The sequence below is a fragment of the Haemorhous mexicanus genome, chromosome 2 (assembly GCF_027477595.1).
Source record: "Haemorhous mexicanus isolate bHaeMex1 chromosome 2, bHaeMex1.pri, whole genome shotgun sequence".
NCBI lineage: Eukaryota > Metazoa > Chordata > Aves > Passeriformes > Fringillidae > Haemorhous > Haemorhous mexicanus.
Genome location: NC_082342.1, coordinates 90,875,618 through 90,899,570, shown reverse-complemented (window position 1 = coordinate 90,899,570; position 23,953 = coordinate 90,875,618). Strand labels below are relative to the sequence as shown.

Here is a 23,953-nt window from a genome sequence, read left to right as displayed (position 1 = left end):
TTTTCGTGTGAGTCCACAAGGTCCATCTGCCCTCGGGACAGAGGTCCTGGAAACCTTTGGGGAAGAGTGAGACTTTCTGAGGGCAGGTCTGCCTTGGAACTGAGATCTAGGTTGCCCCACGACTACTCTGATCATCAGCTTCTCCATGGTGCATTTCTGTCTAGCTGCAGGGCCAGTTGGACTGCATTTTACCTGTTTGGTGACTGTGCACTGTGAAACAGGAAAGATTCATGTCTCAGCAGCTGGTTGTGTTTAGCATACCCTGTGTTCTAATGATTTCAAAAGATTTTATTGTAAGACTTCAGTTCCATAAGGGAACAAAAAGTCAAGAGATTTTATCTCCTTTCAGAAGGAAGGTGTTTTCAAAGTTATTTTTCATAACTGTGTATCAGAAATTGATCAGTCTGCCCAGCTTTTCTGTTTAATTTTACAACTAATGGGCATATTTGACCAACTTTTTCAGCTGTGTTCTGGGAGGCAGCACATGCATGGCACAGGAACTACTTCCGTTTGTAGTCATCATCAGTTTGCAGATCCAAAGCCAGATACACACAACTAGATGTGGCATTTACAGATGAACCACACATCCCAGAAATACCTTGCTGTGTAGGGCACAAAGAAATGCAGCTTGGTGTTCCTCAGCAGAGGCTTCCCTGAGAAAGCTCTAGGTGCCTTGTAGATTGCTAAGGGGTTAGTAAGATGTGATAATCCAGGATATACTGGGAATGTTTTGGTGTTTTCTCAGTGGACTTTTTCTCCTGAGTGGCCCAATGGGCTGACAGTTGGATATCTCCATTGCAATTGCAGCAAGTATTTTGTCGTGCATAGGTTGTTCCTTGTGGAACATTTTTAATGCCCTCAGAGGCACAGAAGAGCGCTGTGACTGTACTGTCTGCAGTAAATGTCTCCCACTGCAGTTTATATGTGTTTGTAAATTTTTTAAATCTAATACTTTTCAAAGTCTTTGGAATGAGGAAATATTGATGTGTGAAAGTCTCCTTAGTAGCTCTCTCACTAGAAACACAAAGTTCAAACCAAGGAAAATCAACATCGGACACAAGAGGAAAAACATCGGACACAAGAGGAAAAACATGACTTAGAGAGGGGGGTAAATGCATTTCTTTATCTCAAGGATATCGATATTGTTTGGAAAAAGTTTCCAACAATCTGTTATACCTACTTATTCTTGGTCTTTATTTTAAAAAATTCCACTCCTATTTTATACACAATTGCTTAACACTTGCTTAACTTTAGTTATGACTCATGCCAGTGATTCATGAAAAATTAGACATTTGAATATCCCTGTTTTTTTGGCAGAGATACTTTAAAGAAAAAGATACAGCTGTTGCAGGAGAGAGTGGAAAGGCTGAGGGAGCACTGTGGTGATAATAGAGTCATTGTTCTTCGTCATTATATATCAGCTTTGAAACTTGATTGAAATATTTAAATATGCAATTAAATGACCTCAATATCTGTAGGCATAACAGTACAAATTTTAACATTCTTAGGCCTGAAATGTTAAGTTACTCACTACTGTTGATGGTATTTTTACTCTAACGTAAAATCTTTTTATTCTCTGAAGGCTTCCTTGAACAAGGCTTGCTAGTTAAGGATGAGAAGAAATTACGAGAACATTATACCAAAACTGTGCAGTTCAAACTGGACGTGCTGTCTCTTGTGCCAACAGACCTGGCATATTTCAAGCTTGGTTTGAACTACCCCGAGCTCCGATTTAACCGCTTGCTGAGGATCGCTCGGCTCTTTGAGTTTTTTGACCGTACCGAGACCAGGACAAATTATCCAAACATGTTCCGTATTGGCAATCTGGTGTTATACATTCTTATCATCATCCACTGGAACGCCTGCATATACTTTGCGATATCGAAGGTGATCGGGTTCGGAACCGACACCTGGGTGTATCCCAACGTGTCCGTCCCGGAGTACGCGCGCCTGTCCAGGAAGTACATTTACAGTCTGTACTGGTCGACACTCACGCTGACGACCATCGGGGAGACTCCGCCCCCGGTGAAGGACGAGGAGTATCTCTTCGTGGTCATCGACTTCCTGGTGGGCGTGCTCATCTTCGCCACCATTGTCGGTAACGTCGGCTCCATGATTTCCAACATGAATGCTTCCAGGGCAGAGTTCCAGGCCAAAGTGGATTCCATTAAACAGTACATGCAATTCCGAAAGGTGACTAAGGATTTGGAAGCCAGGGTTATTAAGTGGTTTGATTACCTCTGGACCAATAAGAAAACAGTAGATGAGAAGGAAGTTCTCAAAAATCTGCCTGACAAGTTGAAGGCTGAAATTGCCATCAACGTCCATTTGGACACGTTGAGGAAAGTGCGTATATTCCAGGATTGTGAAGCTGGACTTCTCATTGAGCTGGTGCTGAAGCTGAAACCTACGGTCTTCAGTCCTGGTGACTACATTTGCAAAAAAGGAGATATTGGAAGAGAAATGTACATTATTAAAGAGGGAAAATTGGCTGTGGTGGCAGATGATGGCATAACCCAATTTGTAGTCCTAAGCGATGGCAGCTACTTTGGTGAAATCAGCATCCTAAACATCAAAGGTAGCAAATCTGGCAACAGGAGGACAGCCAACATTAGGAGTATTGGTTATTCTGATTTGTTCTGCTTGTCTAAGGATGATTTAATGGAAGCCCTCACAGAATATCCAGATGCCAAAAAGGCTCTGGAAGAGAAAGGACGTCAAATTCTTATGAAAGACAATTTAATAGATGAGGAGGCAGCAAAAGCGGGAGCTGACCCAAAAGACTTGGAAGAAAAAATAGGACGACTCGAAGTAGCTCTGGATACGCTGCAGACTAGGTTTGCGAGGCTCATGGCAGAATACACTGCATCTCAACAAAAGGTGAAACAGAGACTTGCCAGAGTAGAAACCCGAGTGAAAAAATATGGTAGTGGCAGCTTATCAATTGCAGAAGCAGAGGGTGAAAAACCTGAGGAGAAAAAGCAGTAATGGAGTATTTATATTTCCTCATTTATTGGAGAAAGTTGAAGCACTGAAAGCCATAAATGTATGTAAATATGTGTGTGCATACATAGACATAATTATTTTTATATGAACTCAAGAGAATGGTTTTTAGCATTTTTAACTGAAGCAGTATTTTCTTGTAAATAGAACACTGTCACCTTCTTCTTGGGGGGAGATTTGGTCCAGCACTTGGTACTTTTTTGTACTGAGAGTGGGCTTCTTACAAGTTCATGCTCAGAATGTCTGTTGTGTTTGGTACCTGTAGGTCTTGACACTTTGTCTCTTCCTGCACATTGTGTGTTAAGAAGGCATTGTACTTGAAGTAGAAGAGATTAAATTTTTCCTTTTTAAGAGCTTAAAAAATGTTTGTAGGGTACCCTGCTCTAACTTGCTACTTTGGTAGCTGATTAAATGCATGGATGGATGTCTGGGTTTCTCAAAATTTTTCTTCTTTCACAGTCTGTGCAAACAGTTGGACAACAGCTAAGCAATGTCAGGTACCTGGCCATTGCAGTGCACCCTGCACGTGTCTGAAACAGCCGTGCGCTCAATGCTTTAGTGTGATTCTCTCTAATGAGCTGGGCTGTGCACAAAGGACCATGCTGACAGAGTAGCAGTGCTCATTCATGTCCCTTCTGGCAGGGTCTGTGACAGCCTTTGCTGCTCTGCAGCTGCTTCACCAGGGGAGAGAGCGGGGGATTCTCTCTTCTGCTTTTTTTAGCCCAGTTCCATCAGCACTGGTAAAATCCTCCCTTGGAAAGGAGTCCCCCTAAAGCTCACTGGTGGAAGGGTAATACGGTTTCACCAAACCTGGGAGGGGAAAAGAGAGCCCTGGTGTGTGCAGCTCCCCTATGTAGGGTGCTGAGTGAACTCCCTGGCAAGTGAGCAGTCCCAAGGGAGGCTACTGAGAAATCCCATGGGCTGGCAGGGCAGGCTGTTACTGCCTGCCAGGCAGCTTGCCCCCACAACAGGCTTTCTGCAAGGCAGGGATAATAAGCCCTGTGGTACAAAGTCATTCTGGTCACTTAGGCCTATGTTTTCTTCCTTGAGGATGTCTACTCCATCTCCCTTTGCTGTTTACTGCCATCTTTTCTCCAAAGTAGTTGTCACACTATGTTGTTATTAGTTAGGGAGAATGCAGAAGATACTAGATTTCATTTTTTGCTGTACGGTATTTTGGTGTCACGCAGCTTTCCCTATGTTACTTTCATCCTCCTGTATCTCACTGGCTTTTGGAAGGTATGGAATAGCAGAGGCTGTTGAGCATGTATGGCATGGCATCCTCCAGTGGCATCAGGTATTACTATGGGCAGTGCTCTGACTTTAGTTGTCCTCAGGCCTGAGTTATGACAGCATCTGGGATCAATGGCCTGTTGGAAAATTGGTGAGGAGCCCGCTGAGAAAAGGGTGGTTTAACTGGGTGACAGTGGAATGGAAAGAGACAGTTTTGCTAAACTGAGTACAACTGCTCAGAGAAAGTCCTCGTCTCCAGGCAAGCAGCTGTTCCCTTCTATTGACACTTCTGAGCCTGGTGAGGGGGGAGACAAATCTGTCAGTGATTAAGGAATGGAGCTTTGCCAGCAACACTGGCCAAGGGACAACTGGGTAGTAATGTCCACACATGGCCCTTGTCTAAACTCCTGTTAGTGTTAGCCTAGAAGCCAGCTATGCTTACAGATCTTCCCTAGATTGGGCTTAACCTCTAGTATCAAAATATCCACTGATTGTAATAAGTAGTTTGGGAAGTAGTCAATGTCTCTTTGTGGCCAGTGGCACTCAGGAGTATTGGTCCATCAGCTGAATCTTGTCCTTATTTTCTTTAAGGGCTTGAGAGAAATGGGGGAGCTCTGAGAGGCTGGTTTTGGCAGGGGTGTAGTGCTCTTGGTCCCACCCAGAGGCAGGCAGGGCTGAGGTGGAGCTGGGCTCCGTGCAGGGTACGCCTGTGAGCACAGACTGCTGTCTCAGGCTGCTCAACTTAAAACTTCCACCTTGTGACAGAGCCAGGTACCACACTCGCCTTGGCTGACATTCACTGGTGTGTGACTCAAACCCATTGTATGTGGTAGGGATTTCATGCATATTGACATGTTCTCCATCATTCTCTGTAAATACCTATCTACCCAACATAGCACAGCTGTTCCAGCCCACTAGGTATGTATGAGTAAAACTGTTTAAAGTACTCTTTATACCAAATTTATACCTGTTAAAAAACCCTTAAAACCACAGGACTCTGTCTTTACCTGATGGATCAGAACAGCCTAATCTATCAGTTAAATACATGTTTGCTCTTCCCTTTCTGTGCCTCTTGATCTGGTTTTCATACACCAGAAAAAGAGCATTTTGATGCTGTTGGCTTCAGTCACTTTGAAACATACAGCTTCTGGCACGATGAAATCACATCCTTTGGCATCTTTCATCTCTGTAAGATGTTTTTTCCTGTTCTTTAATGTGGCTACAGCATGTACATTAAAATATTTGAGTAATGTTCAAGCAACTCTGTGTTTTCTCTTACCCATATCCCTCTAGATTTTAGTGTTTCAGAAAGACGTTGATCATGTCACCATTACATGGCCTGGAAAATTGCTAGCTGGAACAGAGATCTGAAGTGACAGAAAGCTGTGTGGGAATGGTGTCTCCCCTCAATACAGGACAGCTGGCACACAGCTTTGGTCCTGGGCCCAGTTTTGACACCATCCCTGTTTTTGCAGGTCCCACACAGGCAAAAGAGCCTGACCATTATGCCACTGCCCAAGGGGTTCCAGGTCCCATGGGGCACAGAGTCTGCCAGGCTGCTGCCCCCCATCTCCTGTCTTCCCTTCCCAGCTCCAGGCAGGGTGACACAGCAGGGACAGTGGCTTGTCTAGCAGAAATAAGCGTGTGCAGCTTTCTGCTACTCGCACACAGGTCACCTACAAAAATTGCCTGGCACAGACTGGGCTGGGCTGGTTCCTCAACCCTGCCATGAGAGAAAGCAAGGCACAGGGCAGCACTTACAGAGCATTTGAACATAGGCTTGAATCTAGACGTAGGTTTAGTGGTCACAGCACTCACTTCACATGGGCCTAAGCAGGTAGCCATGGGCTGGCACTGCTGCTCCAAACTGCCTGTGCTGAGTGAGACACCAGCTGGGCAAAGTCTGAGAGGTCTGAACATCTGCTCCACATGCAAAAGGAGAGGAGAGGTGGTGGAGTGGCACACCATGCTCCAGCTGCTGCTTGGAGTCAGCTTTTCCAGGGAAAGGGCCTCAAGCTGTGGACCCCGTACCCTGACAGTAAATGATTTCAGCCTTGCTCTTCTCTGAAGTTCTCTCAGGGCTTTCCTCATCCTTTTACCCTCATCCCCTATTATTTTACATTACAGTTTTTACAGCAGAAAACTGCCCTGGCAAATTCAATGAACTGGACTTCAGAAGCAGCAGTAACAGCAAAACAGCTCATGTATTTGTACAGCCAAGGATCGGGGTTTTCTTTACAGTGCAGTTCTTTCTTCAGAAACAGCCCAGGGAAAGTACAATCGTGCTTTTAAAACTCTTTTCTCCAAGGCATTGGCTTTAGGGTTTCATTCCTGCCAAATATTTATGTACAATAAAAGGGCTCTACTTTACATTAGAAACCAAACTGCTCATTGTCCTTGCCCCCACAAAAGCATTGGTGCTTTCTCTGAGCTGGTCCGTGTGTTGGTGGCTTTAGAAGACACACTTTTGTCTATTACTGCTGGCACCAAGGAAGAGACATTTGCAGGCCAAACCTAGGCCAGGCTGTCCAGTGAGGTGACACAGGTGGACTAAAGGAGAGCTACTCTTCACCCTCAAGATTTGCAAGATGACAGCATTTGTACTTGGCTTCAAGGTCCCCCAGATCTTCTATTAATGTTTCCAGCCTGGAACAAAAAAAATGAATCAAACCCTTGTCTACATAATTCAGCATTTGCAAAAACATCTCATGTATCCCTGAGCAAAACTAATTATGCACTAAATGGATCTGGCAACTGTACAGGCAGTTAAAGCACAAGATTTCAGTTGTGGCAGCTTTCCTGAGGGAAGCCATCAATCTGGGACTCCCCTCTCCTCCCCAATCCCATTCATAGCCCAGAGCATGAGAAGGGTGCCTGATGGGGGAAACCACACAAGCTCTGAGGAACAAGCGCTAGGGCTGAAGATGGTCAGGCCTTTTGTTTCTGAAATTCAGATTTTGCAATCATTTCTAGCTCACGAGGGCTGAGGCTTGCTGCTGCCAGCTGCTCTTGCAGCCTCACTGCGGCAAATACAGTTCTGCTGTTTTGTGTTGGCAATCCTCCCCCTTCCATGCCCTAGGAGCAAAGGGAGGAGGAAAGGCATGCACTCTTTAAGCAGTTATTTAAGGATGAACACAAACATTAGCTTTACTCCAGAAGCAGCAGCAGTTCTCACAGATTTCCTTCATCAGAAGCTGGGAGATCACCTGGGCTACTGCAAGGAGAGTGCAGGTTGCAGTGCCAATGGCTCAGCTTCCATGGACTGTCTTCCCAAGAGGCTGAGGACACTAGCCAGCTCTAACAGAGACCTCTCTTATTTGTACAGGTAAATCAGGGGTAGAGTACTAAAACCAGAAGTGCAGAAATATGGAAGGAATTTACTAATGGATGCTATTACAATTTTCTTTCCTTAGCATTTGTGGTGCCTGGTACCAGCCTTTCTGTAAGAGGGCAACTGAAGAACGCTAATGTGGAAAATCAGGGAAAGCATGGCTGTATTTAAAACAATGGGCAGCTTGATAAAGACCTATTAATTTCTCAGCTTTTTAATATGTAATTTCTTTAGCTTTCTGACAAGGAAAAAACCTCACACCTTTGTGTTCTTCTAGCCAGCAGTAACATCCCCTCATTTCCCTGGAAGGGGAACCATCTCCAGGTGGTTACACCCGAGCAGCCCCTTCAGGTGAGTAGCATGGGCACTACTTGCCTTTCCAGAGAAGGAGAGAAGCACAAAACCTTTTTTTTTTTTTTTGTGTAGCCTGCCACCAGGTCTGATGAATCAATCCAACCGTGCTGTAAAGATCTGCTCTTTTTAGGAGAACCAATTGCCAGTTCCTCTTCAAAGTACAAATATTTCACTTGCAGAATAATGCAGATAATTAACCCAGCTTCCTGCAGTGGGATTCCCACTGTTTTCAGATTTAGGCTGTTTTAAGCAAGTCCTCAGGGTGCTTGTTCACAGGTCCAATGCTTGGCACAGGAAGTCCTCTCTTACAGCAGCAGCTTTGGGTACTATCAGTGAAGGTAATGATCCAGAGGTGGGAATTTTAAGTTCTCACTACTGAAAACCCAATGCCTCATCTCCTAGCAATAAAAGCTGCCTCTGACCACACTTGCATCAAGGTCAGGAAAAAAGCTTATGTCTAGCAGCACAAAGCTGCAGAGCTTTTCTAGCAAAGCACCTCATGCCTTTCCAAACTCACTGGTTGCCTCCACAGCTCATTTAGCCTGTCAGCCACAGCCAGGCTTCTTGGTGCATGGTTCAGCCTGAGCACTGACAGCACAGGGAAGGCTCATGGCTCAAGGCAGATTGACAAAGGAGCTGTCCCAAGCAGGAACACTTTCAGTTCAGGGCTTCAAGGCTGGCAGCTTCATTGCCATAACCTGACTGCACCAGCTGTGAGCACTGGCAGCCCAAGAAGGGGAAGTGTGGTGAGGAAGAAGAGGAGCAAGAAAAGAGCCATGCAGCACCTCCGGGCAGCTGGTGGCAGTTCAAAACCGCAGCCACCCGGGAGCAGGGGTGACAGATGTGCTGGGCAAGGGAGACACCCCAAGCTGCTCAGGTTCCTGTCACCAGGGAAGGGAGGTTGGTACAGAAGTGATGCTGCAATCTGGAGCCAGAGAGAGAAAGACAGGGGAGCCCCTGTAGAGTTTTCTAAACTGATTTACACTTTGGTGGCCAGAAGGGACCCAAGCCAGACCAATGTGCGACAGGAATGACTCCAGAAGGGCATGTTCCCCCTCCCCAGCCACGGCCAGTGCTGAGAGCAAACCTGCTGTGCAGCACAGCAGTGCTGCCTGCTCCATACAGGGTTCAGTCCTCCTACACAGCTTCACTCTCAGTTGGGCAGGGCAAAGGGAAAATTTCAGAGCAAACTCAGGAGGTGCTGAGACCAATTGGAAGAGCCTGTTTTTACCACCCACAGCCCTGCAGCACTGGCTTGGAGGCAGCAGGCAAATCATTGCCACCAACTGCCCCAAGGGTCACTGTAGGGCTGCAGCAGGACATAGTGTCCAAAAGCACTGGCTCCAGGCCAGCCCTTGTTCTGGAGAAGTCAAGAACACAAAAGAAAAAGGAAAGGACTAATCTATCCTCTGAAGGTGGCAACAGAGGGCAGGGGTGGTCCCAAACCCAGGAAACATTTCCTAAGCCTTAAACAATGAGAAATCCTCTCCTCCAAAATCAAAGCTGTTTGGGATGACAAAACTTCTTGTCCAAACTACTGCAGGTCTGGAGCAAGATTGCTTCTGAAAGGCCTGAGGATGTTGTCTGGAACAACTCCTGGCACAGCAGCAATGCTCTCACCCAGTGCAAGAGCAACCCTTATCAAATGCTCACAAAGAGATCTGTGTTGAGCTTTTAAAGGAAAATACCCATATTGGAGAAACCAAAATGTCATTTATTTCAGGTGCCTTGCTACAAAATTCATTGTATTCTCCGTGCATAGATGACAAAAATTAAAAATCAGTGTGCATGGCACAAGGGAGATTTTTCTTTTGAAAACATCCTTTCATCTATAAAACATTCTTGTGCCAAGTTTCCAATTTTTATTAAAATCAGTTATATTAGGAAACAAAACCCCTTCAATAGTAACATATTGGCTTACCTGATCTTTATCCCTTGCTGCTCAAACACAGAGTGCTTGAATAGGGAAATATTAAATCAAAGGCAGCAACACATGATGTATGGCAGCTCAGCCTGGGTCAGGGAAGTTCAGCTAGTTGCCATTTCATGGCCACTTGCTCCTGAGCACTGTTAGTCCCTCTGCTGTCCTACACAGGTCTGCAAGCAGAAGGTTGCAGTGGGAAGACAGTTTTAAAGGACTTTGTACATGACCCCAGTGGCACAGCAGATACACCAGAGCCTTTGGTGATATTAAGAAAGGCTTCATGTCAGCTTTGCATGTAGCAGCTGAGCCACAAATCTCTGCAGTTTTTATCTTCACTTGACATTGGTCAGTCCAAGCTGTGAGCCAAGGCTGCAGGAGCAGCAGGATCCCTGCATGTGCAGTTGTTTGCCATTGAGCTGTGCTGCCTGTCCTTCAAAGGGCAGAAGTCTAACTCCAGCAATTGGCTGTCTGACTTTCACAGTCAGCTCTGGTCTCAATTTTAGGTCTCAAAACTATGCACAAACCTACCCGGCAAAATAATGTAGGAGTTCCTAATGCAATCTTATTGTCCTAAAATAGAATAATGATTCCCACCCTCCACTTGCATCTCCAATGTCTTTGTCTCTGTGACATTTCCCCACACAGAAATCCCAACACAGGATCTATACTGAGCAAGACATCCATGAACAAAAGCACACTAGGCAAACTTCAGCTGTTTATCAGAATTGCTCTCTTGATGTATTCTACAAATACAGCAGAACAGAACAAAACTATACTTGTATATCTACAATTAAAATCACCTTCCCATACACTTTTTAATGGGGTTAATGAAGAACAATAGGAACCAAGAGCTGAAGACATCTTCAGATGGAGCACTAGAGAAAATACTGACATTGCATGGATTTTCCAAATGAATTCATCTGGGTAAGAAATGACCTAAAGACTAATGCCAGTATTAACTCTTATTTCCAAAGCAGCATCCCTTCCATGATTCAGTATAAATCTGAATTTTTAAAAATTAATTTTATTAAGTCCCCACTGGTCTTACAGATTTTATGACAATTTAATTAAACTTTCAGCTATGAACAAGAACTGTAACTAATCACAAACTCTTGTGACTCAGACTAAGCATAATAAACTCAGATCTTGTTAGGAAAAGCTTGGTTTTCAATAGCTTAACTTGGAAGAAATTCCTGCTCCATCTTGCATGCTGAAATGATGGAGTTTTTCTGCATAATAAATAAAGCATAGCTCAAACATTCCACCCAATTCATATTCACACAAAAACTCTTGAGGCAACCAGGAAATTCTTAATCCTCATGTGAGAATAAAAATCTACCTGGAGGTAACTGCCTACAACAACACGATGGAAACACCTTAAAGCTGATGATGTGGGGATTGTCCTCTTCCAGAACATCAGCATGGAAACCTTTGTCCTGGAAACATACAGCAGCATGGAAACCTGTGTCCAATTCCCTGCTTCACAGAGCAGAAGCCCAAGCAGGCATGTGGGCAGCTCACACTGCAGCTCCCTGGAGGCTGAGCCCACTAGGTCCATCACACCTGTATGGCGTCAGATGGGACAGGAAGCTCCTGCTTCAGCAGTGAAGCCACTGTTGGATGAGAGGCATGGACTGACTAACACGGAGATCCTTGGAGCCCTGGGCCCTTTTCAGCATCAGCTCTCCTCAGAATGCAGGGTTGGAGGTGGTCCCTTTGGCTGCCACCATCCTGTCTCAGGCTGCTGCCTGCCAAATGCAAGACAAGCCCAGTGAGAAGTTCACAAAACACTATTCCTTAGTTAACTGAACTATGCTCACTGCTGACAGCTGTTCCCGAAATCTTTTTAGCAAGAAGCAAAAGCTTTGATCTTTCAAAAGGTGATGCTCTGTTTATGCATTATGTGCTAACATACCTCCAGAACTAAACAAAACCATTTCTTCACTCCTAATTAAATCTGAAACAGTGCCACATTAAGATGACTCTTTTCAGGGCATTACTTCTCTTGCACTACTATATTTTTGAAGCATGTGATGGTACAATACACAGAAGCCTGATGGCCCCTTTGCACTGAGGTTGGAAACATTCAGGCAGTCTGTTAGGATGCAGAAGGAGATACTTGAAGAGGTATTTTTCATTTGTCAAATGAGGCAGTGCTGAGATGTCCGAAATATTTTCTTGTCAACACATTGAAGGCACCCTGTGGAGAGAACACCACCACACTGACATCAGACTATTGCCTTGGAAGAGGAATCTTCTGTCTTACTGAAGAGAGGTATTTCCATGACACATAGGTACACTTAAGTCTCCAAGTTTTGGAGACCTAAACTTTGCTAGAAACTGTGAAAGACATTCCAGGTGTGCCAGGAGCCAGGAAAAAAAACCTCAAATCAAGCCCAGCTTAAAATAACATTTTGCCCTTCAAACAGAACACTGGCTGAAACTTCTGTAGGACAGGAATGCAGCCTGCAGCTATAAGACTTCAAGATTTATTTATTTTAAACCTTATCAGCTGGTGCTGCTGAGCAACTAGTGCACTTACACCAGACCTAAGGAGATAAGGTTCCAATACAGTGGTATCTGGGGGGAGGCAGTATATATTTACATGAGAAATCAGTCAAATATTAAGTACTTATATCTTACCTGAAAATGATTCCTTGAAAAACAACTTATGCTTTTGAAGGCTAATACCATTATGTATTATTTTAATCTTAATGCTAAAGGAAAACAGAAAGAGCATATTTACAATGTCAACAATTAAGAGAATTTTGTATTGCTATCCAGTTATGCTGTCTGCACAGCTTTTAGACCTATATAAAAAAACTCCCAACATGAACCACATACACCTGTCAGCTGGGTGCAACCACAAACCACAGCTAAATTAGTGTAAGAAGAGTTACAGGGATAGAGCTGAACACATCAGACTGTGAACACAGTACATACCACACAGCAGTATCATGATGTGCTCATGCTTGCAGTGAATAACCTTAAGGCACTTGGCAAATGTTCTTACCACCCACACTATGAGTAAGAGTTGCTCCAAACTCGAAGGACTCAGCAGGCACTGTTGTTAACCACTCTGCACTGTGAGGTAGGGTATCTTGTGTTTTCCTCCTCTGGGACATACAACAAGGTAGACATACAAGAGGGCAGGCCCTAAGGGCTACCTCTGAGATCACAGGCCAGAAGACAGCACCTTTCCCTCCCCAGTAAGTTTCAGTCCCATGTGTCCGGGCCATCTGGCATTGGCTTGAATTTGAGAGGAGAACATGGCTGGACCCCACATCACTACAGTTCACTTGTGGAGAGCTTTCCGTACCTGCAACCCTCAAATTATTCAGTACTACAACAACGTCTAATCAAACCATTTAATATCTAATTTATCAAAGTAAGAAAGTAACTTGTTTTCTTTTTCACTGAACCATGGTGAAAAAAGGTCATTGTTTTATTCAGCATCATAGTTACATAACAGTTGTCTGTTTCTATTACTAGAAAGAATTTATTAAAATAGTCCTGAAAGACATCTTTTCTTTTTCCAATGATTTCAAAACTAAGCCTTTCAATGCCAATTCCACACAGTCACGGGTTGGATCGGTAGTAGCCAGTTATAGCAATTGTCAAGGCACAAGCTCAGCTCTGCACACCCGCTGCAGCTTGTATTGGAAAAGAGATATGCCAGTTCCATCTGCACTTACAAATGCAGAATACCTTCATCATATATTGCAACAGGAGAAATTAACATTAAACACAGACTAAGAAAGGTAAAGGATTTATTTCTGATATGATTTGTAGAGTTAAATTAAAAACCTACTGAATACTTTATGTAGTAGATGAACATAACCTTAGTACTTACTTTCTAACAGTTTATTTAATGGTTGGAAGTGTACAACATGAAGTAGGCCTCACGTTTAATATTGTTCAATTTTGCTTATTGTTAGATGAGATTAAAATACAGTAGCCATCCCTTTAGACTATGGTGCAACACTGATCATGTGCCTTGATAGGTAGGAAAAATGATTCATTAAATAAATGATGACATAACATGTAGGGAAGACTTTGGATTGTCTATTTTAAATGTCAACATAATAGGCAATTAAGAATAGAACTTCATTTTAAGTGCACTTCCACATGCTTTGTTTATAATATAGCAAAAACTTCCTATCTTTTTTTCCAGACACTTCACTCCCTACTCTAAAGCTGTTCAGTTGAAAATGCACTTTCCCCAGTAAACTTCTTTTTTAAAAAAAGTAACTAAAATTTCTACCCTTTCATATGCTAAGAAATGTTTCCTAATTAAAACCACAGTTCATTACAAGACATGTGAAGACAACATATAGTGAAATGAATTTTAATTGTTGTGCTGTGACTAAAGTAAAGTTCTCAAGGCTGCAATTTAACATTCCAAGTTCTCCCTTCCATCTTTATTGATTCTTAAGATTTTGCACAGAAACTCTTTGGGGGCTAGAACAGCAGTAATTGCATCACACTGTTTTTCAAGACTTCAAGTTTCAAAAGCAAACTCTTCAAAAAGTACAGTTCTTGATTTGATTAGATACAGGGACAAAAATATAGCACATACTTGAAGGTTACATGGTCTACAAATGATGGCAATATTTTCCTTGGGAGAGTACAGTTTGTTTTCTTGTAAATACTCAAAAAGGCTCAACTTCAAGCAGTAATAAACACAAGCAAAAGTGATTTAACCCTTAAAATAAATATTCAGGAAAACCTCTCTGTACATACAAGTGAAAGAATATGTAACACTTTCACGCTAAAAGAAAAAATAAAGATTTTGTTCATATAAGCAGCTGAAATCTGCTGTTCCAGCCCAATGTCCCCAGTAAAGAAGGGAGGCACAAACACAGGTGACTACTGTAGCTCACTATCTTATGGCCTTTTTGGACAGGGACATCATCACCATCATTTTTAAATCCCTTTTGTTATACTTATTACAGCATGCCAAATCCTTTGGCATATGTGATGGCCTTCAATAATCTTTCTTTAAGCTTTTCTTTGCTTGAGTACTCCGGAAGCAAAAGTACATTAAAGCATGTGTGAGATGTAGGTAACCTGTGGGACAAAAAATACAAGAATTCAGATCTTGGAACATGCCAAAGAAATACATCTCTATTTTACAAGTTGAAAAATAATGAATTTGAAGAAAATAAACTTTTCTTATAGATTCAACTTTCAGATTTAAATAGGTTAATAATATAAAAGCACATAATTCACTTCCATTTATAAAAAAACAAGCAAAATGTAGATTTTTTTTTTTTTTTTTTTTTTACCTCTCTGTATCTGGGCCATTTTTGGCTATGATCATCTTTAACTTTCCAAGTCCTCCCACAGGGGCTCTGTCTGTGCCTGTTGTAAACTGTAAGAACAGTCTTTTCTGTTCATCTGTAAATGAATGGACTATTTCCCAGAATTCCCTATCAAAGAAGAAATTAAAAAGTAAATAAACTGTAAACTTTCTTTGGTATAAATAAGAATTTCAAAAGTAATTGAGCTTTGAAGGTGTAATAATTCTAATCAGTCAACATCAAGTTTACAAGTTGCATTCATAAAACAAAACTCTCAGAATGTATTTACCAATAAATGAGATTTGGAAATAAAAATCAAAAAAATTACTAAACACTACAGTTTAACTCTCTTTAAACATTAATTTGGCTGTGTCCTGCAGCTATTTTATTATTCCTGTTTCCTAAGGAATTATACTGATTCAACAGTGCTTATACCATCTCCTCTTCTGTAATGACAATACTTGAGAAAAGTGAAATTACACATAAGACATTTGCATCTCCAGTACTACAAAAATACTAAATCTTACAGTATTAAAATCATTATGAAGAAACAAGCAGATGAAATGCTTTTTATCTTTACAAAATTAGAAAAAATTACCTAATAATAAGAGAGTCTCTTGTATAGCCACCATCATATTCTGTAGTTTCTTCTAGTGCTTGAAAATCTAAATTCTGTAAGAAGATGATATTTTTAAAGATGACCACTAATTATACACTCAGTATCAAAAAAAAGCTCCACTCTCCAGTGTGTATTTAAAATTCTTACCCTACTTCCGCAAATAAGTAATTCAATTTCCTCTGGTCTAAATAAATATTTCAAAGGAGATTCATTGGTCACCATGTGGAATCCTCTCCGAAAGGCCTTGAACTGCTTTTCTACTGATTTATTGAGTATATAGTCAGCATACAGATTGACAAATTCCTGCAAGGAAATACACCCCAAAAAACCTTAGTGTTTTAACACATGCCACTTGAAGTACCTCCCAAAAATACAAGACCCCAAAATACATATAATTCTGTAATTCTATGCAAATTATCTGAGCTCATTTTTTAATCAGCAACACAAAATAACAAGTCTCAAATAGGGGTCATACATCCCACCCAGAAGCTATGTATCCATGTATCAATGCTTTCTTTAATAGAAGCCTTTTCTGTTTACAACCACACTGTGCTATGGCAATTTTAAAAGCTTTTTAAACTTAAAAATTATAAGTGAAACCAAACCTTTGTAGGGTTCTACACAGCTCTACATACAGTATATCAAAGAACTCCAGATTCTGTTTAAAAAGCTGAATGTACCTTTCTGTTTTCATTTGTAATAGGAATTTTATCACCGTTTTCCTTTAAATCATGCATCATTGGATTGCCAAAGAGATCCGTGTGAGATATTTGAAACGTTATCATCATATCATCTTCCACACTTCCTTCATACTCCAGTAAGTCTCTCAAACTCTGATACAGAACCTAACAGAATAAGAAATACATGTCTGTCAAAAATAAGCTTTGATAGATTCCACTGAGTAATACAAGAAGACATGAAACCACCCGCCTCAAAAAAGGGTTGTTATATTCTATGACAAAAGTCACCTAAAAATCTCCCACAGCAGTCCAAACAATTATTAATTAAGCTCAGTATCTGTAAAGAGAAACAACAGAAGATATTAAGGTAAAAAAGAAACATGATAATCACTGGCGACTTCCTTAAAAGAGCCTTTTGGTACCTACCAATCTTCCAAAGTGCAATGGTCAAACCTGCAGTTTAAGAGCCTTTAATAACATCTCAAGTCTTTTGAATGTTTTTACTTTAGGCATCCAGAATATGTTACACAAGTAAGGGGAACATTTATGAGTTAAAAATCAAAGAAACCCCAGTATTTTATATCAGATAAAATTCAGACAGCAGGCTTTTATCTTCCACTTTTTATTTGAAACTGAAACCAACTAGGAAGTAATCCCAAAACTACACAGATGGGGCAGTTTTAAGAAGACATTTATGAACCAAAAATAAAAAATCACAAGTTTGATCAGAATTTACCAAGTGGAATCTGAAATTACCTGTAAAAGTTTGCTCTATACAAAGGAGCAACCAGCTTTCCTTCCTGCTATACCTTAGGAAAAGCCCAAGATTCTCTTGGAAACCAAAGCCTATGCAGCAAAGGAACAATTATCTGGCTGCAATAGAGGCATAGAGGCTAAAGAATACAAAATGAAGGTGGATGTGACAACCGTGTGCAACTGTATTTTTATAGTGAAGTAGAAAAAATAAACTTCCCCTCAATGTTTTAACTCAAACATGCAAGTTCATATGTAAGCCTCAACCTCTCACTGTGTGTTTTTGATTCTTCCACAGGACCTTTAAAAAGGACCTTGCACTGAAAAGTCACTGGACCTGGGACCATTAGTGGTGAGAGCTGGTGAACATCCTATTCTCCATGCTCTACAGGATTAGAAAAAGCACTGGGAGGCTTGACTACTGTGAATTTCATTTTGGATTTCAGAAGCTCCAAAATTTAAGTCATATGAGAATAGAAAGACTTAAAAAAGGATTATTTTAAAAGAAATCACCGTAGGTGTTAGAGAAGAAACCTAAGAACAGGGGAGAAAAATTAGGAAATGCCCTGACTGTCCTGTTCCATAGACATACATACACTTTTTTTTTGCCACAAAAAGTTCTGAGTATGTAATAAAAGTTAGAGGAAACTCAGGGCACTATTTCTCAACATTATACAGAAAAACTGGTCAAAACTGGCATGTTATTGTATGTAGCCATCCAAAGCAGACCAGGTAACATATTTTTTGATTAAACACACTTATTTTCAAACATGAAAGCCAAGTTCTTTTTAGATAGTATCATTTTACTGATCTTTTTTGAAAAGATGAAGACTTTGTATAACTGCTTATAAAAGGAAAGTGTCCCATTGTTTAAAACCAAATGAAGCTTGCTAAAAACTCCTACCAGCAACCTGAGGGGAAGCCACTGGTGATCTCTGATTGCAGGTGGAGCAGGGTCAAGACATCCTGCACACACACTTGTGTGCTCTATCTAATAAAGCACATGTACAGCTCAGTGCTTGTGTGCAGCCACTGGCTGGGAATGGGTGTGTAAAGATGGACACTGATCACTCCTCTGATATGATATTCATTAACTGTAGGCATATTCATAAACTGCCTCATTTGTCTCTTGCTTTAGACAAAAACCAGTAAGAACATCACAACTTTGCATATTTATTCTTACTTGCACTTTTTTTGGGTAGAAATTTACTATTTACACAAGTAGCTATACACAGCCAAATTTTACAAGTCTCTTTGGGAGGAGACATGCTTGTTTATGCTGAATAATTTTTAGTAACATTTGGGAGTTTATACAGCAAAAAAAATAAAGCTTTATTGATATTGAGCCCTATTCATTGATGTTACAATTTTGCCTCCTCCAAACCAAATGTAGCAAGTTTTCTTGCTTATGAATTTATTTTAACAAATACAGACTTGTAATGCAAGTCACTAGTTATTTCACTTTCACTTCTGACAGTGATCTTGTGTTTAATTGAAATATAGATTAAGTTATTGCATGGAAAATGCACTATTTAACTTGAAGAACATAAGAAACTTACAGGATGAGAGTCTGCCAGATCACGGAAAGTTCCTTTTTTGCCCATTAGCTTCCTGTAGACAACCATGGGGAAATGTACATCCAGTATACAGTTGTTGTAAATAGCCAGTCCCAGTACTATGCCAATCAGGGTAAACTGGCCCTCAGTTTCAAAAGAGGACGGATTAAACCAAAACAGTTTTGTAGACTCATCATATGTGAACATCCCTGTTAAAAAAAACCCCAACAATTATGGTTACAATTCAATAAGAATGGCACATAAAACATACCATTATAAACCCATTTGCACTAGCCTTTAAGCAATATTTGACTTAACGTTATACTGAATTGAATGGCAAAGATAAACTACTTGTGGTAACTGGAGCTGCTCAAAACACTGTTACATCACCACTAAAAGCGTGTAAGAGACCTGTGATAAAATATCCTGCAACACTCACTGAAGCTGCATGTACACAAGCTTTCATCCCCTCCTCTACTGAGGAACCAGCAGCACACTGATAACAGTGATTCTGACTTTGATAAATACAGCAGTACAAGAAAAGAACACAGTCAAAAACATGTGGATGAAACAATCCCAAAGGATTCTAATTATTAAGAAATGACAGCCTTTCCTCAAAGGCCAGTTCCAGCAAAGGAACAGGACTAGATGCAGCCCTACTATTTAATTAGAATCTATGATGATGGAGCAGGGATTGACCATCGCCCATGATTTTAGAGTTAGATGCCCAACAGATTTGTTTGCTTGTTTCAAGGACCATTGTTACTGCAGCTATTAAAAACATCTTGAGGGGAAAATGGACCATGATCTCATAGAAAGGGTTGCAATTTTACCAGCTTGTCACTGTCTAAAGAGAGTGGTTTTGCGTCTCTCATTCAGTTCAGTATTTCAGGAGACCAATTTCCTGCCCAGCTCATGAGCTGAGCACTGAAGCCTTCAACAAACAGTTGAACTGGCACATGCCAGAAGCTGCAGGGAGAAAATGTGAAGACAAGACACAGGCAGAGTTCCTTACCCTTTTGGCTGTAGCAAGACATGAGATAGCTCTTGTTTATGAAACTGGAGTGCATAGGCTATAAATTATTTACATAAATATTATTTATATATAAACAACGTCCACAATAAAATACATTGCTTACCTGACTAGATACTGAAACAAAATAAATGCAAACCCTATAGACTTAGGGTGAGAGAGAGACCACCCTGGACAGGCACAGTCCAAATCACCTGTTGCTTGTACAGCTGTCACTATTTTCCAGCAGAGCCTAAGAAAAACTGCCCCAGGGTCCTTATTCTCAACACACCGTCAGATCCACGTGAAGAATTTCAACTACATTTGCCACAAGGATTTATCTTGTCAGCTCTTAAAAGATATTTGTTTACAACCTATGCAGATGTACAAGTTGATTACAAAGCCACATGAACACAAAATTACTCTGAAGACTGAAAATATTATCTTCAGCCAAGAGATAAAGACTCTTTCCTCATTCCATGAAAGGCAATAAACTGCAAGCTCATTCAAAGACTCTGGCTATTCCTCAGAATGGATTATGTATCTCAGTAAGTGACATGGGCTGGGTCAGTCATTAGGGGAGCACACAAATAACAGACTAACCCATCAGATAAGGCAACTGCAAAACAGAAATGGATGACCAACTCAGGCATATATAGGCCAAATATTATCTAGAATCCTGTATGCCATTTTCTGAACTGACTGAAGTAACTTCAGGATTACTGGTATGTAAAGCAATGATTTGAACTTTTTGGAATATGATGGAAAAGTTAAACTGTCAAAACCAACAACTCCAGCAAATGTCTAATAATGAAGCATCAACAGTTTACTCAGATCCACATCTGGAAACACTTTAAGGTGTAATACAGTATTTTACATCCCTTACCAAAATTAAGACTACAGTACATTAAAATCATAATGAAACACCAGAAGAAACTGGAATCTGCAAGAAAGCAAAACCAATTGTCCTTTAAGTTATATGAAGTTATCACTTATTCCTTTATCATGGAATATCTTTACGAGTATTTTTCTGAGTTCTTGCCTCCTTTGAGTAAAATTTTAAGGTAGGTTAATATCAAAATACTCAAAAAGTCAAAGAAACTATAATAACAATATACATCTCTCCAAATATACCTATTGAAGACAGACATTTTAAATTCCACTTAAAGGATCTCCTCTGTTTTCTCAGGTAAAGAAGGCATTTATAAATCAACAAAAGTTATACGTGGTGTATCTGGTGCATACATGAACAGCTATACTGCAATGCATATATATACATATATATATATATCCATACACAAAGTGAATGCAAGCTACATTTTCTGCTTTTACACATTTATGCCAAAAGCCACTAAAAAGCTTTTCCTCCCCCAGAATTACTATGAATACAAAATATGTGCATACCTTTTTACATTTTTAATACAGAAGTCACACTTAACACATGCGTACAATTTTGATATATCACCTACCTTTAAATGCAAGGAGTATATATACACTACTTGGATCTTAGCTTAAGCACACTTTAGCACTACTAAATAAAAGAGTATTTCAATACACCCACACAACTTCTGTTTAGATAAACTCAAGTTGAAAATGTATTTATTTTGCATTGAAAATAAAATTTCATCAAAGTACTGAAAGTTCTTTATTTTGCCATACTTCAAAGTAAGCTAATTCAGATTACAAATCTCTAAGTTAATATTTTTCAGATAGAGTAAGACTTGTCTATGATTCTGTACCACTTGTTATAAGAACTGCCTTGCATATGGTGAAGAGCAAGTGCCAAGGTTCAGAATTTTGCTACTGATTCAGTACTTGATACTGATACCTCCTTTCTAACCCAGTCAAAATAGATATCTATGTATTTTAATCAATTTTCTAAGCTACAAAACCAAGAACAGCAGCTTTATCTTTTAAAATAGTCCAGCGAAACCAAATTACCAGCCATGAGCTGTTAGGCTTCTTTAATGGAACCCATTACAGGAAATACAATGTAAGATCATGTTTTACATAAAATGCAAAATTAGTATAGGAACCTGGCAGGTCTCATTTCTATTTTAACATGAAGTACTATAATTTTATAACATTTTCATCTTTTCAGTGTAGCAGACAAGTTGCACACTAAAAGAAGCATGTCCTTGTATAAATGATTGGTGCAGGGAGCAAGGGGAAAAAGAATATGATGGAAGTATGACTGCCGAAACACAAATGTAAAATTTTGGCTCCAGTATATCAAATTACTCTTGGTTCTTTAACTACAATCAAATTTGACACTGCTGTGACACTTTGGATCTGCAGAACTGAGACTATCAGATTTATTAAGCTGGAGGAAGTGGAGGAAGTAACTCAAAAACTCCCATGGTTCAACTCTTGCTTTATTGCAGAAGCTCTTCCTCTTTGGTCTGATTACTAATTCTAGAAGCTAATTACAAAGCAAAGCGAGAGAACAAACAAAGGAACCCAGCAAAGAAACCCTGTACTACTGATCTGTATCCAAACAAGTAATGATGGTTTTCATTAACTATACACAGTTACTCCTTCCATCATTTCTCCTCCAGGAGGATGTCTGCTGGCAATACAGTGAGCCTCAATGTCTGGCAAATACTCTGCTGACCATCAATGAACCTGGAGAGCTTCAGAGAGAAGCAGCAGCAGATATAAAAAGCATAAACATAGAACAATCCAGTTCAGAAGATCATCCAGGCCAACATTTTGTGAGAAAAATCTGTTAAATCAGAAAATTATTAGAACACATACCGATATCTGGATTGAAGATTTCTTCCACAACAAGTTGAAAAAATTCTTTGGAAACACCTCCTTCATCTACCCCTTGCTCTCCTTCAAATTCAACATACAATTGCTTCTTCAAGTCTGCAGGATTTTCCATGGCAATCATCTCTAGCTATTGAGTGAAGAGATAGAAATGTTTCATTAGCAAATCTGTTTACTACAATAGTTTAGTAACAAATAATGAAACCAAAAGTACTCTCCAAATTTAAGAAGAAAGTGAGCACAAATCACAACAGTAAAATAAGAGAAATCAATAGTAACCCTAAACTACTCTAAACATGTTTTACAATCTGGGGATAAACAGCAAGAAACTTGCCACAGAACTAATCTGTCAGCCCATTAAAGCTCACTGGCTGTTAGCATTCTCTATTTCTATTCTTTTAAGCACTTATTTAAAATAAGTTATCATTGTGTTGCAAACAATTCACAGAAAAAGGAAGAAAACAAGATGTATTACTGGGATAATTAAATTCATCTGACAATGAAGATTCTGCAATATGATCTACGTGTTTGACAATAAACAGCTTTGTGAAGGGATTACACAGATGTGTTTTCAGAGGGGAAGACAGAAAACAAGGCTTTGATAAGTACTTGCATCTCTCAAACAAAGAGCTGGGGGAAAAAACCTAAGAACAAAAAAGACACTAGTATTACAGTCAAATCAATTCCCTCTTCTTGATCCTAATGAAGTCTCAAAACTCTCTTGCTCTTATTTCTTCAGTGCCTTTAAACAGATCGACTGCACTGCTGCTGTGAAAGTGAAAATTCATTTAAAACCAAATAGAAAGTCTGACATTTTTCAAGGGTTTCAAGTCTATTTGAATGCCATTAGAGGCCACAGAATCACAAAATAGTTTGGGTTGGAAGGGACCTGGAAAGATCATCTAGTTCCAAACCCTTCTGCCATGGGCTGGGAAACATTCCAGAAAATCAGCTTGCTCAAAGGCCCATCTAGCATGGCTTTCAATAGTTCCAGGGATGGGACATTGCCAGCTTTCTTGGGCAAACTGCTGCAGTGCTCACCACTTACACAGCAAAGAATTTCTTCTGAATATCTAATCTAAACCTCTCCTCTATCATATGAGGTCATTTGCCATTGTCCCATCACTACATGCCTTTGTAAAAAACTTCCTCTCAAGTTCTCAGCAGCCCCCTTTAGGTGCTGAAAGTTTCTATATGGTCTCCCAGGAGCCTTCTCTTTGGCTGAGCAAACCCAACTCTCCCAGCCTGTCTTTATAGGAGAGATGCTCTAGCCCTCTGATCATTTTTGCATCCCTCCTCTGGACTCAAACCAACAGGTCCACATCCTCCTTATGCTGGGGACCCAGAGCTGGATGCAGCACTCCAGAGGGGAGTCTCACAAGGATAGAGTAGAAGGGAACAGTCACCTCTCTT

At 40.5% G+C, this 23,953-nt stretch overlaps 2 protein-coding genes across 13 annotated transcripts in view; one reads left to right on the top strand and one right to left on the bottom strand.

Moving 5' to 3' along the window:
* Positions 1-5,493, top strand: part of CNGA3 (cyclic nucleotide gated channel subunit alpha 3) — a 29,346-nt gene extending 23,853 nt beyond the window's left edge. For both annotated transcript variants that reach the window (XM_059839461.1, XM_059839462.1), the window contains one exon: positions 1,583-5,493. In XM_059839461.1, the coding sequence (XP_059695444.1) occupies positions 1,583-2,988 (1,406 nt within the window). In that variant the 3' untranslated portion in view covers positions 2,989-5,493. The remainder of the gene's footprint in view (positions 1-1,582) is intronic.
* Positions 5,494-14,177: 8,684 nt separating this feature from the next.
* UBE3A (ubiquitin protein ligase E3A) overlaps positions 14,178-23,953 on the bottom strand; it is a 52,324-nt gene continuing 42,548 nt past the window's right edge. For all 11 annotated transcript variants that reach the window (XM_059839456.1, XM_059839454.1, XM_059839451.1 and 8 more), the window contains 7 exons: positions 22,526-22,670; positions 18,760-18,965; positions 16,448-16,612; positions 15,915-16,070; positions 15,747-15,820; positions 15,134-15,277; positions 14,178-14,915 (listed from right to left, as the gene is read on the bottom strand). In XM_059839456.1, coding sequence (XP_059695439.1) covers positions 14,795-14,915; positions 15,134-15,277; positions 15,747-15,820; positions 15,915-16,070; positions 16,448-16,612; positions 18,760-18,965; positions 22,526-22,670 — 1,011 coding nt within the window. In that variant the 3' untranslated portion in view covers positions 14,178-14,794. The remainder of the gene's footprint in view (positions 14,916-15,133; positions 15,278-15,746; positions 15,821-15,914; positions 16,071-16,447; positions 16,613-18,759; positions 18,966-22,525; positions 22,671-23,953) is intronic.